The 15,071-nt window shown below is 49.7% G+C and overlaps 2 protein-coding genes across 4 annotated transcripts in view; one reads left to right on the forward strand and one right to left on the reverse strand.

Annotated features, from left to right (window-relative positions):
• Positions 1–5,107, reverse strand: part of RNF41 (ring finger protein 41) — a 36,529-nt gene extending 31,422 nt beyond the window's left edge. For 2 of the 3 annotated variants that reach the window (XM_003939319.4, XM_074402739.1), the window contains exons 1-2: positions 4,908–5,107; positions 219–402 (exon numbers count right to left, since the gene is read on the reverse strand). The gene's annotated coding sequence lies outside the window, so the exon portion shown is untranslated. Of the gene's footprint in view, positions 1–218; positions 403–4,739; positions 4,770–4,907 lie in introns of those variants that run through there. The other variant, XM_010349960.3, reaches the window with a different exon arrangement.
• Positions 5,108–8,058: 2,951 nt separating this feature from the next.
• NABP2 (nucleic acid binding protein 2) lies at positions 8,059–14,922 on the forward strand. The gene is made up of 7 exons (XM_010349961.3): positions 8,059–8,166; positions 8,559–8,660; positions 9,111–9,249; positions 9,360–9,431; positions 10,232–10,313; positions 10,409–10,472; positions 14,079–14,922. Exons 2-7 carry the CDS (start codon positions 8,582–8,584, stop codon positions 14,276–14,278), a joined length of 636 nt encoding a protein of 211 aa, XP_010348263.1. The 5' UTR covers positions 8,059–8,166; positions 8,559–8,581; the 3' UTR covers positions 14,279–14,922.
• Positions 14,923–15,071: the final 149 nt, after the last annotated feature.

Below are 15,071 nucleotides of genomic sequence, written 5' to 3' on the forward strand. Positions count from 1 at the left end.
AAAAAGATATAAATGTATTAAGCAAATTATTAACAAGTAAAAGTTAATAATTAATGTAAGTCGTAAATAGGCAAAAAAGAACAAATGGTATAAACTAATTACAGAAAGCTTTCTGCAGAAAGGAGTTTTAAAAACTGGGCTTTCAAGGCCAGAAGGAATCCCAAGTGACAGAGTAGAGGCTGAAGCCTAGAAGAGGATTCTGAATCAAAGCTCTTTACCTTCCAAGCGTTGGGGGCAGGTTTCCTGTTCACAAGGCTCCAACCCCCTGATGCCTCCACTCAGAGCCCCTGAAGAGATTCTCCCAGTAACCCATCTTGTTGGCTATTCTCCAACTGAGTCTTCCTTCCCAGTAACAAGCTCCATCGCCCAGGGGATGAATGTGATGTCACAATCAGGAGAACTCTAGTAATGGGAACAAGGAAGAGAAAGAAGAGTCAGTACAACTACCTTCACTTGGCAGGGAGACTGGAAAGACAAATCTGGCAGTTGGCTGGGGAGGATGAGATAATTCCATTAAGCACTACAGTTTTTCAGTGCTAGGCAAGACTACCTTCTAAGGAGGGAGCTCAGTGGCCAAGGAAGAACACACACAGGGTCCAGTAGATCTGAACATAGCTGGGAGGGGGAAAGAAAAGGAGAAGAGGAAAAGTGGACAAGAGGAATTGTTGGAGATTTAAGATTCCTTTATTCAGTGCACATAACTGCAAGTAATAATGACTTCAAATCTGTGGCTACAAAATGCATCGATCCATAATACCTTAAGTGTACAGTACAATGCTTTAATGCAGGGGTCCCCAACTCCCCAGGTGGACTAGTACCAGACTGTGGCCTGCTAGGAACCGAGTCATACAGCAGGAGGTAAGCGGGAAACGGGCAAGCACTAAGGCCTAAGCTCTACCTCCTGTCATATCAGCAGTGGCATTTGATTCTCATAGGAGCACAAACCTTATTGTGAACTGCCCATGCGAGGGATCTAGGTTGCACACTCCCTATGAGAATCTAATGCCTGATGATCTGAGGTGGAACAGTTTCATCCCGAAACCACCCTCTTGCTCGCCATCTGTGGAAAAACTGTCTTCCAAAAAAGGTTGGGGATTGCTGCTTTAATATTAATTTCCAAAAAATAATAAGAAAAAAATATTAGTTTCCAAAGTGCTTCCACATAATTATTATTTTTTTCTTTTTTTGAGACGGAGTCTTGCTCTCTCACCTAGACTAGGATGCAGTGGCATGATCTTGGCTTGCTGTAGCCTGTGCCTCCTGGGTTCAAGTGATTCTCCTACTTCAGCCTCCTGAGTAGCTGAGATTACAGGCAACTGCCACCATACCCGGCTGTTTTTTTTTTTTTTGATATGGAGTTTCACTCTTGTTGCCCAGGCTGGAGTGCAGTGGCACAAACTACAAACTTGGCTCACCACAACCTCCGCCTCTCGGGTTCAAACAATTCTCCTGTCTCAGCCTTCTGAGTAGCTGGGATTACAGGCGCCCAACACCATGCCAGGCTAAGTCTGTATTTTTAGTACAGACGGGGTTTCTCCATGTTGGTCAGGCTGGTCTCGAACTCCCGACCTCAGGTGATCTGCCCACTTCGGCCTCCCAAAGTGCTGGGATTACAGGAGTAAGCCACTGCATCTGGCCTAATTTTTGTATTTTTAGTAGAGACAGGGTTTCACCATGTTGGCCAGACTGGTCTCAAACTCTTGACCTCAGGTGATCCGCCCAACACAGCCTCCCAAAGTGTTGGGATTACAGGCATGAGCCACTGCAGCCCACATAAATTATTACTATTATTATTATTATTATTATTATGAGACAGGGGGTCTTGCTCTATTGCTCAGGCTGGAATACAATGGCATGATCAGAGCTCACTGCAGCCTCCCTTCCCAGGCTCCAGGAATCCTCCCAACTTAGTCTCGCAAATAGCTGGGACTACAGGCACACACCACCACGCCTGGTTAATTTTTGCATTTTTGGTAGAAATGGGGTTTTGCCACGTGGCCCAGGCTGGTCTTGAACTCCTGGGCAGCTTCTAGCAATCTTCCCACCTCAGCCTCCCAAAGTGCCTGGATTACAGGCACCAGCCACTGCACCCACCCCCAAATGTACAAATTTAAACAAGTCAAGTAACCCTTCTGTAGTTTTGTTTCTTCAACTGTCAAGTAGGGAAAATGATACCTGCCTTATATATTAATACAAGACATATATATATATATATATATATTTTTTTTTTGTTTGTTTGTTTTTGTTTTTGAGATGGAGCCTTGCTCTTTCACCCAGAATGGAGTGCAGTGATGTGATCTCCTCGGCTCACTGCAACCTCCACCTCCCAGGTTCAAGCTATTCTTCTGCCTCAGCCTCCTGAGTAGCTGGAATCGCAGGCCCATGTCACCATGCCAAGCTAATTTTTTTTTTTTCTTTTTGAGCCTGAGTCTCACTCTGTCACCCAGGCTGGAGTGCAGTGGTGCGATCTCAGCTCACTGCAACCTTTACTTCCTGGGTTCAAGCAATTCTTCTGCCTCAGCTTTCCAAGCAGCTGGAACTACAGGTGCACACCACCACGCCCAGCTAATTTTTTGAATTTTTAGTAGAGATGGGTTTCACCATGTTAGGATGGTCTCGATCTCCTAACCTAATTTTTATATTTTTAGTAGAGATGGAGTTTCAACAGGTTGGACGGGCTGATCTCAAATTCCTGGCCTCATGTGATCCATCCACCTTGACCTCCCAAAGTCCTGGGATTACAGGTGTGAGCCACTGAGCCCCGCCTAATATAAGTTGTGTTTATGTGTGTATGTGTATACACACATACATACATACACACACACACACACACACACACACACACACACACACCCCTTATACATACTGTCCTGTAAATCAAGTGAAATAATAAATATGGAAGGAGGCTGGACGCAGTGGCTCATGCCTGTAATCCCAACACTTTGGGAGGTTGAAGTGGATGGATCACTTGAGTCCAGGAGTTCGAGACCAGCCTGGGCAACATAGTGAAACCTTGTCTCTACAAAAAATACAAACATTAGCCAGGCATGGTGGCGTGAGCGCTTGTAGTCCCAGCTACTGAGGAGGCTGAAGCAGGAAGATCACCTGAGCCCAGGAGGAGAGGTTGCAGTGAGCAGAGATCGCACCACTGCACACCAGCCTGGGTGACAGTGAGACCTCATCTCAAAAATAAATAAATAAATACACAAACATGAAAGGATACTGAATACTGTCATCCTCAAGTGAGATATTATTTGTAGCAACAGAATGCAAAATAAGGGTGGGCACGGTGGCTCACACCTGTAATCCTCTCACTTTGGGAGGCCAAGGTGGGCTGATCACCTGAGGTGAGGGTTTTTGTTTTTTGGAGATGGAGCCTCACCCTGTCGTCCAGGCTGGAGTGCAGTGGCACAATCTCGGCTCATGGCAACCTCTGCCTCCTGGGTTCGAGCAATTCTCCTGCCTCAGCCTCCTGAGCAGCTGGGACTACAGGTGCATACAGCCACACCTGGCTAATTGTTTGTATTTTTAGTAGAGACGGGGTTTCACTGTGTTGCCCAGGCTGGTCACAAACTCCTGAGCTCAGGCAACCCGCCTGCCGCGGTCTCCCAAAGTGCTAGGATTATAGGCGTGAGCCACCGCGCCTGGCCAAGGTCAGGGGTTTGAGATCAGCCTGGCCAACATGGTGAAACCCCATCTCTACTAAAAATACAAAAAATTAGCTGGGCACGGTGGCGGGTGCCTGTAATCCCAGCTACTCGGGAGGCTGAGGCAGGAGAATCGCTTGAACCCAGGAGAAGGAGGTTGCAGTGAGCTGAGATTGTGCCACTGTACTCCAGCCTGGGCAAGGGTGAGACTCAGTCTCGAAAAAAAAAAAAAAAAAAAGGCAAAATAAATAAATTTAGAGTACTGAAAGTCGGAGAGAAAATGCTTAAAAGAAGTTTGTTCGTTCTTTTTACTAGAAGGTAGGCCTAGCCACAGGTGGGCTGGACATGCAAGGTAGTAACGTTGCATCACTCACATTCCCTACCACGAATCCACCCCATTCTTATTTGGGGCAAAACTATCAGCCAACAACACACTCAACCTCTTGCCCTATTGTCAGACTCTAAAACCACTCTATAGAAAGGGATAACACTATCGCGGGCCAGTCCCCAGGAACAGTGGCCTCATTAACAACTCCACTTGTTATTAGGTGAAAGGAAGTTTCTGAATGGGGAAGGAGTCTGTCAATCCCTCAAGAAAAACGCCCTTAACCCTCTTAGCTTTCTGCTCTTCCTCTGGCCCCCTCCTTCCCACTCCCCAATTTCCCAAAGTCCTGGGTTAGGGAAGGCCTTCCAGTGTGTGGTGTGTGAAGCCTATCAGAGGACCAGGCTGCAAACTAGGCGCAGAGATGTGAAGAATGTGAGATTCCTTCATGGAGGGCTAAGAGGGGGAGAGGAGCGGGGAAGGAATGAGAGGACAAGGCTGCCAAAGACAAGGCATGGGAGAGGAGCCAAGCTATGGCGCTTCGAGGGCGGGGGCTTAGGTTCCACCGCCCCGGCCCAGGCTGGCCCCCGGAATGCTCCCTTCCTCCCCTTCTGGTCCGTCAATCATTGCCCATTTAAACACCGCGTTGTTCCCCTAGGTCCGCAGCTGCCGGTCCTCCAGCTAGCCCCGGGCCCCTCCCGCACTTCTCAAAGCTCCCCTATTCCAATGGACCTTCCCCAACAACCCAATCTCCAGAGCTCCTTTCTCACCTCTCGACTCCTCGCCAGTGCTGCTTCCTTCCCCCATTTTCATCTTTACCAACATCCCTCCTCCTGAACCCCAGTATTTCAACCCCCTGCCCCAATACCCCTGGGACATCACCTCCTCCCCTCCCACACCCTCTTTTAGGTGGAAGATCGCGCAGGCGCAGTACGCACCGCCCTGGTAGCTGCCTGGACTCTCCGCACCCTGGCCCAGTTGGAGCTCAGGCAGCAGCGGCCACAGGTCTGCCCTGATGCCGGGTCCCAGCCTTTCCCGGGAAGGGAAGGGAAAGGGGAAGGAGGGGAAAGAAGGCTCCGACCACTCGTCGCTGTCTCTGGTGGATCCTTTGCCCCGCCCACTGCTGCTACGCAACCCGGCGGAAGCTCGTCACCAAGCCCCGCCTCTTTGTTTAACTCAGCCCCTACGCTAGCCGCCACGAGCGACCTACGAGGAGAGACGAAGGCTAGCCAGGCCTCCGCTCTAGACGGGAAGTCTTTGTGGTCTCAGTCAGGACTATATAGTCATTTGGGAGGAAGAACTCTATGATCTTCCCGACAAGAACGGGTGGGCCTGGCCGGCCACGCTTCGCTTTTAAAGGGTGCACGTGACTTGTGTCCTAGAGCTGACGCGGATTGGTGCGAGATCATTGCGGAGGGGCGGGTCTGCAGCGTGACCGGCTGTGGGTCCAGCCCCTCTCCCTTTTCCAGAGCCCCGGTCGGCATCCCGGAGTCTCGTCACCCCTTGACCCCTGTCATGGGAATGGATATTGCAGTTAACAAGGCGGTCGCGGGGTGGGGAGTGAGGGAGTCTGACCGCAAAGCTTAGATCTGGGGTGCTCAATGGGTTGCCTGCCTGTCTCCCAGGCGCACTCTTCCCGTATCCACGATGGCTCCTCGAACACTTGAGGAGTTCCTGAAACACCTAAGAAGGAAAGGAGAGAAAATTTCCCTCTTCCTCAGTTGGAGTTTGATTTCCTTAGCTTACAACACCATGGTGTTGGGGGTGTGGGTGGTAGAGAACCTGGGATCCAAGGGAAGTCAATGTGGAGCCTAAAGAGCTCCATGAAAAGATAAGGGGTTAATTAAGCAAACTAAGGCATTACAATTACATGACCTCTTAGGCTAATCTGGTATTAAATGGTATGGCATTTATTGTGGACGTTGGCTAAGCAATGTTACTGCACATTAATACACACACACACACACACACACACACACACACACACACCTCTATGTAAATTTGTTTATACTCAACAATACAGAGCTAGCTATCTTTTGTGGACAATTTGACAGCTCCCAAAAGGAACCAAAGTTTCAGACTTTTTTTCTGCCGTCCACTAGAGGGGACTCAGATCGAGTAAGATAAAAGTAGTATGGTCGGGTACAGTGGCTCACGCTTGTAATCCCAACACTTTGGGAGGCCGAGGTGGGCGGATCGTTTGAAGTCAGAGTTCGAGACCAGCCTGGGCAACATGGCAAAACTCCGTCTCTACAAAAGAATATAAAAATTAACCGAGAGTGGTGGGACACACTGTAGTCCCAGCTACTAGGGAGGCTGTGGTGGGAGGATCGCTTGAGCCAGGGAGGCAGAGGTTGCAGTGAGTCAAGATTGTACCACTGTGGATCACGAGGTCAAGAGATCGAGACATCCTGGTCAACATGGTGAAACCCCGTCTCTACTTAAAATACAAAAAATTAGCTGGGCATGGTGGCACGTGCCTGTAATCCCAGCTACTCAGGAGGCTGAGGCAGGAGAATTGCTTGAACCCAGGAGGCGGAGGTTGCGGTGAGCCGAGATCGCGCCATTGCACTCCAGCCTGGGCAACAAGAGCGAAACTCCGTCTCAAAAAAAAAAAAAAAAAAAAAAAAAAAGAAATTGTACCACTGCACTCCAGCCTGGGCTACACAGCGAGGCTGTTTCCAAAAACAGGAGGGGCTAACAAGTATTTCTCTCTATGCTGCAGGTTCCATTTCTTCCAAGAAAGGTGAGCCTGCCTTTTGTCTCTGGTGTGCCACTTTTCCCAGAGACCTTGACCAAGCTAGGTAGTGCATTAAAGATGAAAACCCCCTTTGGAAGGCCGAGGCGGGTGGATCACGAGGTCAAGAGATCGAGACCATCCTGGTCAACATGGTGAAACCCCGTCTTTACTAAAAATACAAAAAATTAGCTGGGCATGGTGGCGCGTGCCTGTAATCCCAGCTACTCAGGAGGCTGAGGCAGGAGAATTGCTTGAACCCAGGAGGCGGAGGTTGCGGTGAGCCGAGATCGCGCCATTGCACTCCAGCCTGGGTAACAAGAGCGAAACTCCGTCTCAAAAATAAATAAATAAATAAAAATAAAAAGATAGCCGGGCGCGGTGGCTCAAGCCTGTAATCCCAGCACTTTGGGAGGCCGAGGCAGGTGGATCACGAGGTCGAGAGATGGAGACCATCCTGGTCAACATGGTGAAACCCCGTCTCTACTAAAAGTGCAAAAAATTAGCTGGGCATGGTGGCGTGTGCCTGTAATCCCAGCTACTCAGGAGGCTGAGGCAGGAGAATTGCCTGACCCCAGGAGGCGGAGGTTGCGGTGAGCTGAGATCGCGCCATTGCACTCCAGCCTGGTAACAAGGGCGAAACTCCGTCTCAAAAAAAATAAAAATAAAAAAATAAAAAATAAATAAAAAATTAAAAAATAAAAAGATGAAAACCCCAAATAAGGAATAAATATAAGAGTTAGAGCAATAAAATGGAGGAAACCTTGTGTGCAAGGCACTGCTTTTTAACAACCTCTGTTTTCTCGTCTGCAAGATGGAATTACATTTTTTTTTTTTTTTTGTCTATTTTTGCCTTTTTGTGGAGAATGGGGTCTCGCTATATTGCCCAGGCAGGTCTGGACTCCTGGGCTCATGCTATCCTCCAGCCTCTACACCTCCCTAAGAGCTGGGATTACAAGCGTGAGCCACTGCGCCTGACGGAATTACGTATGTTTAAATCGTCGAGAAAAGAAGTGAAGCATTGAGCCAGGATTCAAACTTTTGTCCGCCAGATTCCGAAGCCCTTGCTCCTTTTCCCATGGTATCACTCTTTGGAAAGAAACATCTCAGAGGCTAAGCGCATTCTCTCTAGCCATGTCACGGAAAATTGGGGCCCTGTGCGCCCACTAGCGGTGAATCTTTTCCCCCTACAGAGCCAACTATCTCCGAGGCTCCTTTAATACCTGAAATTCGCCCCCTTCCCGGCGCACGAGTCTCAGATCCCGATTGGCTGGGCAGGGCAGGCGGCCCGACGCAGGGCGCGCCCGGGCGGTGCTGATTGGCCGGAGGAGGGCAGCCTGGGGAAACTTCCGGGAATGTCTGCACTCCAGCGTTCCAGCGAGCAGCTTCCGGCGGCAGCAGAGCCTGTGGCTCCCCCTGCGGGCTGCTCAGCGGCGTGCACAGTCCTGCCGGCTGGCTGGGTGGGTGGTGGGCTGCGGGTGGGGGAGGGGATGGACCGAGTCCCGGGTTGTCGGGATGAGGGTTCGGGAAGGTCTGGCCAGTAAGATTCTACTCCCTGGCTCTGCACCGGGTTCCCTACCCCTGTCTACGTCGGCTCCGCCACTTCATGGCTTGAGACTAAAAGAGCATCTCGGCAGGGGGCCTTCCAGCCCCAAAGCAGCCTGTCCAGAGACCCCCAAATTCTGATCTTGAAGTTGGAGGCCTCCGGGGATGTTCTTTTTAAATCTTTTAGAAGGGTTAGAGGGGTTGAGGCTGCCTGACCCCAGCCTAATGTGGTAGGTAGGCCTTGGGAAGTGGAGCATGGGGGCAAAGGATCCAAGCGTTGAGCCTTCATACCCTATTCCCCATCCAGTGGGGTGCCGAGGCTCGGGCAGCATGACGACGGAGACCTTTGTGAAGGATATCAAGCCCGGGCTCAAGAATCTGAACCTTATCTTCATTGTGCTGGAGACAGGTGTCTATACTGGGGTGGCAGGTTCGCGGGGTGGGGGTAGGGGGCAGGAGGGGAAGAACGCTGTTTGCGTTCTTAACTTGGTGTGAGGATGGCAAGGCGAGCCACAAGACACCCCTCACTCCCAGTCTCTCTCTTCGACCCTGGGACAGAAGGCTGCAGTCTGGTATAGGGTAGATAGAAGTCTTGCCAGATCTAGACCTCCTGTGCCACATGTGTCTCTTTCCCCTCAGGGCCCTCTCCATGGTGCTGGCCCCTGAACTGCTACCCCCCCCCCGCCCCCTCCCACACACACCTTCCATAATCCCAGCCCCTTATGCCTCAGGGATTTGGGCATTGCCCTGTTTGTACACCTTCTCCCTCATCCCACCAATATCCACATCTCATTCTTCTGACAACTACCACTCCATTTATTTGATCGTCCTCCCACCTCGATTTATCTGTTCCGTTCAGGCCGAGTGACCAAGACAAAGGACGGGCATGAGGTTCGGACCTGCAAAGTGGCAGACAAAACAGGCAGCATCAATATCTCCGTCTGGGATGACGTCGGCAATCTGATTCAGCCTGGGGACATTATCCGGCTCACCAAAGGGTAAGCCAGGTGGTAACTTTTAGCCTTCCAAAGGCAACAATCAATAGTGGGGTTAACAGTTCCTGTAAGACTTCTCAGTAGTCTGAATTTTGCTTTCTTTGCCTCCATAGGTATGCTTCAGTTTTCAAAGGTTGTCTGACACTGTATACGGGCCGTGGGGGTGATCTGCAGAAGATTGGAGAGTAAGTGCGGTCTTGGGGATTGGGAGGAAGCAGCACCAGCACAAGGAGGAAAATTGAGGTTTGCAAGGAGGTAGCACAGGCTGTGCAGTCCAAGCCCTATTTCTGGACTTTTTTTTTTTTTTTTTTTTTTTCTTGAGACGGAGTTTCGCTCTTGTTACCCAGGCTGGAGTGCAATGGCGCGATCTCGGCTCACCGCAACCTCCGCCTCCTGGGTTCAAGCAATTCTCCTGCCTCAGCCTCCTGAGTAGCTGGGATTACAGGCACGTGCCACCATGCCCAGCTAATTTTTTTGTATCTTTAGTAGAGACAGGGTTTCACCATGTTGACCAGGATGGTCTCGATCTCTTGACCTCGTGATCCACCCGCCTCGGCCTCCCAAAGTGCTGGGATTACAGGCTTGAGCCACCGCGCCCGGCCTGGACTTTTTTTTTTTTTTTTTTTGAGACACGGTCTCTGTCACCTAGGCTGGAGTGTGCGGTGGCATGATCTCAGCTCACTGCAACCTTGACCTCCCGGGATCAGCTGATCCTTCCACCTCAGCCTCCCAAGTAGCTGAGATTACAGGCATGCTTCACCACACCTTGCTAATTTTTTAAAATTTTTTGTAGAGACAGGGTTTCACCATGTTGTGCAGGCTAGTCTTGAACTCCTGGGCTCAAGTGATCCTCCTGCCTCTGCCTCCCAAAGTGCTAGGATTACGGGTGTGAGTGACCACACACAACCTATCTGGACTTTTCTGAGGCCTCCAGCAATGGCCCAGAGGATGAATCCAAGGCTTTAGCTGCTTTCTTCCCTTACAGATTCTGTATGGTTTATTCTGAGGTTCCTAACTTCAGTGAGCCAAACCCAGAGTATAGCACCCAGCAGGCACCCAACAAGGCGGTGAGTCCTGTGGCTACAATGGTGGGAAAGGAGGGCAGATCAAGACAAGAAGCATGGGAGGGAGCAGGATCTGAATATGTAATCTGGGCCTTCAGGTGCAGAATGACAGCAACCCTTCAGCTTCCCAGCCTACCACTGGACCTCCAGCTGCTTCTCCAGGTAAATCTGTTCCCTTCCATCCACTGGTCCTCCTAGCTTCCCCACTCTCCTCAGCCTAGAAAAATGCATTTCCCTCATCCCTTTTCCAAATCTCTCTTTTCTCAGTATAGCCGCCTTCACTCAATTCTCCCAGCCCCCTCTTTATTTTTTTCTTGAGACGAAGTCTTGTGCTTGTTGCTCAGGCTGGAGTGCAATGGCGTGATCTTGGCTCACTGCAACCTCTGCTTTGCAGGTTCAAGCGATTCTCCTGCCTCAGCCTCCCAAGTAGCTGGGACTACAGGCATGCGCCACCACACTTGGCTAATTCTTGTATTTTGTTGGCCAGGCTGGTCTCGAACTCCTGACCTCAGGCAATCTGCCTGCCTTGGCCTCCCAAAGTGCGGAGATTAGAGGCATGAGCCACTGTGCCTGGCTTTTTTTTTTTTTTTTTGAGACAGAGTCTTGCTTTGTCACCAGGTGCCATGCTGGAGGGCAGTGGCGTGATCTCGATTCACTGCAACCTCTGCCTCCCGGGTTCAAGCAATTCTCCTGCCTCAGCCTCCGGAGTAGTTGGGACTACAAGTGCATGCCACCATGCCCAACTAATTTTTTTTTTTTTTTTTTTTTTTTGAGACGGAGTTTCACTCCTGTTACCCAGGCTGGAGTGCAATGGCGCGATCTCGGCTCACCGCAACCTCCGCCTCCTGGGTTCAGGCAATTCTCCTGCCTCAGCCTCCTGAGTGGCTGGGATTACAGGCACGCGCCACCATGCCCAGCTAATTTTTTGTATTTTTAGTAGAGACGGGGTTTCACCATGTTGACCAGGATGGTCTCGATCTCTTGACCTTGTGATCCACCCGCCTCGGCCTCCCAAAGTGCTGGGATTACAGGCTTGAGCCACTGCTCCCAGCCTTTTTTTTTTTTGGAGAAGGAGTCTCATTCTGTCACCCAGGCTGGAATACAATGTCATGATCTCGGCTGACTGAACCTCTGCCTCCCAGGTTCAAGCGATTCTCATGCCTCAGCCTCCCTAATACTTGGGATTACAAGCATGTGCTACCATGCCCAGCTAATTTTCTTTTTTTATTATTATTATAATCTTTTTTTTTTTTTTTAAAGACGGGGTTTCACTATGTTGGTCAGGCTGGTCTTGAACTCCCAACTTCAGGTGATCCGCCCTCCTTGGCCTCCAAAGTGCTTGGATTACAAGTGTGAGCTACCACACCCAGCCTAATTTTCTATTTTTAAAAGAGATGGAGTTTCACCATGTTGGCCAGGCTGATCTCGAACTCCTGACCTCAAGTGATCTGCCCACCTTGGCCTCCCAAAGTGCTGGGATTAACAGGCATGAATCACCATGCCCAGCACACCCTTTTTTGATACCTTTTGTAAGTGCCTATAGTGAAAAATTTGGGAACCTTTTTTTTTCTTCTTTTTTTGATAGAGGCTAGCTCTGTCACCCAGGCTGGGGTGTGGTGGCTTGATCTCGGCTCACTGAAACCTCTGCCTCCCAGGTTCAAGCGATTCTCCTGCCTCAGCCTCCTGAGTAGCTGGGATTACAGGCGCCTACCACCACACCTGGCCAATTTTTTGTATTTTTAGTAGAGGTGGGGTTTCACCATGTTAGCCAGACTGGTCTCAAAACTCCTGACCTCAGCCTCCCAGTGTGCTGGGATTACAGATGTGAGCCACCACAGCTGGCCTGGGAACCTATTTCAATCATGACAGACCTTGGGTACCCTTCTGTAACTGTCACTCAAAGGTGAAAAATAACAACTTTTCCACATGTAGCAAAGGAACATTAGGGGCAAAGAGACTTAAATATATCTTTTCTTTTTTTTTAAATACAGAGTTTCACTATTTTGGAGTTTTACTGTTTTGCCCAGGCTGGAGTGCAGTGGCAAGATCTTCCTCACTGCAACCTCCACCTCCTGGGTTCAAGTGATTCTCTGGCCTTCTGAGTAGCTGGGATTATAGGCACATGCCACCACGCCTGGCTTCCCCCCCGCCCCCCAGACGGAGTTTTTGCTCTTGTTGCCCCAGGCTAGAGTGCAGTGGCGTGATCTTGGCTCACTGCAACCTCCACCTCCCAGATTCAAGCGATTCTCCTGCCTCAGCCTCCGAGTAGCTGGGATTACAGGTACCCACCACCATGCCCAGCTAAATTGTTGTATTTTTAGTAGAGACAGCATTTCACCATGTTGGCCAGGCTGGTCTCGAACCCCTGATCCACCCGCCTCAGTCTCCCAAAGTGCTGGGATTACAGGCATGAGCCACCTCGCCTGTCCTGTTTTATATTTTTAGTAGAGACAGAGTTTCACCATGTTGGCCAGGCTGGTCTGGAACTCCTGACCTCAGGTGATCTTCCCACCTTGGCCTCACAAGTGCTGGGATCACAGGCATGAGTCACCACACCTGGCCAAATGTATCTTACTAAAAATATTTTTTTTGCTGGGAAGCTGAGGCAGGAAAATTGCTTGAACCCAGGAGACAGACATTGCAGTGAGCCAAGATTGAGCCACTGTACTCCAGCCTGGGCGACAGAGCAAGAGTCCATCTCAAAAGAAAAACAAAAAAGAAAGAAAATCTAAGCCAGATGCAGTGGTGCACACCCATTGTCCTAGCTACTCAGGAGGCTGAAGCAGGAGGATTGCTTGAGCCAGGAGTTTGAGGCTACGTGAGCCATAATCACACCGCTGCATTCCAGCCGGGGTGACAAAGTGAAACCTCATCTCTAAAACAGTAAAAATTAAAAAATAAAAATAGATATACAAAAAAAATGTTGACTTATTACCCTTGGCGGGTAAGATTATGTATAATAATCTTATCTTTTCACTTATGCTTATATATATATATTTTTTGTTTGTTTGTTTGTTTTTTCTTTGAGACAAAGTCTTGCTCTGTCATCTAGGCTGGAGTGCAGTGGCATGATCTTGGCTCACTGCAACCTCCACCTCCCAGGTTCAAGTGATTCTTTTGCCTCAGCCTCCTGAGTAGCTGGGATTACAGGCATGTGCCACCACACCCAGCTAATTTTTGTATTTTTAGTAGAGATGGGGTTTCACTATTTGGCCAGGCTGGTCTTGAACTCCTGACCTCATGATCCACCCACCTTGGCCTCCCAAAGTGCTGGGATTACAGGCATGAGCCACCGCGCCCAACCACTTTATCTATGTTTTCTAAAATGAACAGTATCATTGTGGTACACACATACACACCTTTTTTTTTTTTAAGTGCCTCATATTTTAACACTGATACTTCAGGCCTTTCCCCTTGTCATGCTTCTCCAGTTTTACAATCACTTTTGGTAAAGGGGCATTTTTGTCAGGTCCTTGAGCCTAGAACTAAACAGCTAATTAGGTCTGATTCCCAGTAAGACAGGTAAGTACAAGAGAAAAATATCCTACCAAGGTTCATGTAGCAACTTCCAAAATGATCGTGTGAGTCTTCTCCGGAGCGTGGTTCATATTTGCGGCCCACTGTCTTTTGCATTTGGTCCATTTGGCCTTAAGGTGCAGTTGTGCATGGTGAAGACAGTGCCACTCTTTAGGGCATGCAGGCAGGTCTTGGGATGGAACCCTCTTCTATGTTAACTAATTCCTTTGTTTCTTCTCCTCCAACAACTAGCCTTGGAGAGCCAGAACGGGAATGGACTGAGTGCCCCATCAGGTCCCAGTGGTGGCCCACATCCCCCTCATACTCCCTCCCACCCACCCAGCACCCGAATCACTCGAAGCCAGCCCAACCACACACCTGCAGGCCCGCCTGGCCCTTCCAGCAATGCTGTTAGTAACGGCAAAGAAACCCGGAGGAGCAGCAAGAGATAGCATGGCATTCTTCCTTCCTGCCACCAACCAACCACGTTCCAAGTGTCTGCTGGAGAGCAAGATAGCCTTCTACTGGCTGGCTGGTGTAGTAGTATTTTAGCCACTGAACTTCAGTGGCGGGGTGGTGAGCAGTGGCCTTATCAACCCTAATCTTGTACTCCCCCATTGTCCAGATGAACTACCTGTCCCCTGGGAATCAGGACCCTCCACCTGCTCTCTTTCCTCTTTAGAAATGGCAGTTACCGGCTGGGCGCGGTGGCTCATGCCTGTAATCCCAGCACTTTGGGAGGTCAAGGCAGGCGGATCACCTGAGGTCGGGAGTTCGAGACCATTCTGACCAACATGAAGAAACCCCATCTCTACTAAAAATACAAAATTAGCTGGGCATGGTAGCTCATGTTTGTAGTTTCAGCTACTCAGGAGGCTGAGGCAGGAGAACCGCTCGAACCCGGGAGGTGGAGGTTGCAGTGAGCTGAGATTGTGCCATTGCACTCCAGCCTGGGCAACAAGAGTGAAACTCCATCTCAAAAAACAAAAAACAAAAAAAAAAAAAAAGAAAAGAAATGGCAGTTACCATCTATTTCTTCTGTGTGAGACATGGGGGTCTAACTGAAATCTCTTTCCTAATAAATGTTATCACTCTACTCTGTATTGGACTCCTTTGCTTTTTGTGGGAAAAGGAAGAAGTTAGCAATGAGGCATTTGGGAAGGTGGAAGGAAGATAGGTTACAGATAAGGAGGCCCAGGCAAAGCAGACCTGCCCCTTTAAGGTAGTGTCCCTCCCCTACCCGCT

Source organism: Saimiri boliviensis, chromosome 7 (assembly GCF_048565385.1).
Source record: "Saimiri boliviensis isolate mSaiBol1 chromosome 7, mSaiBol1.pri, whole genome shotgun sequence".
Lineage (NCBI taxonomy): Eukaryota > Metazoa > Chordata > Mammalia > Primates > Cebidae > Saimiri > Saimiri boliviensis.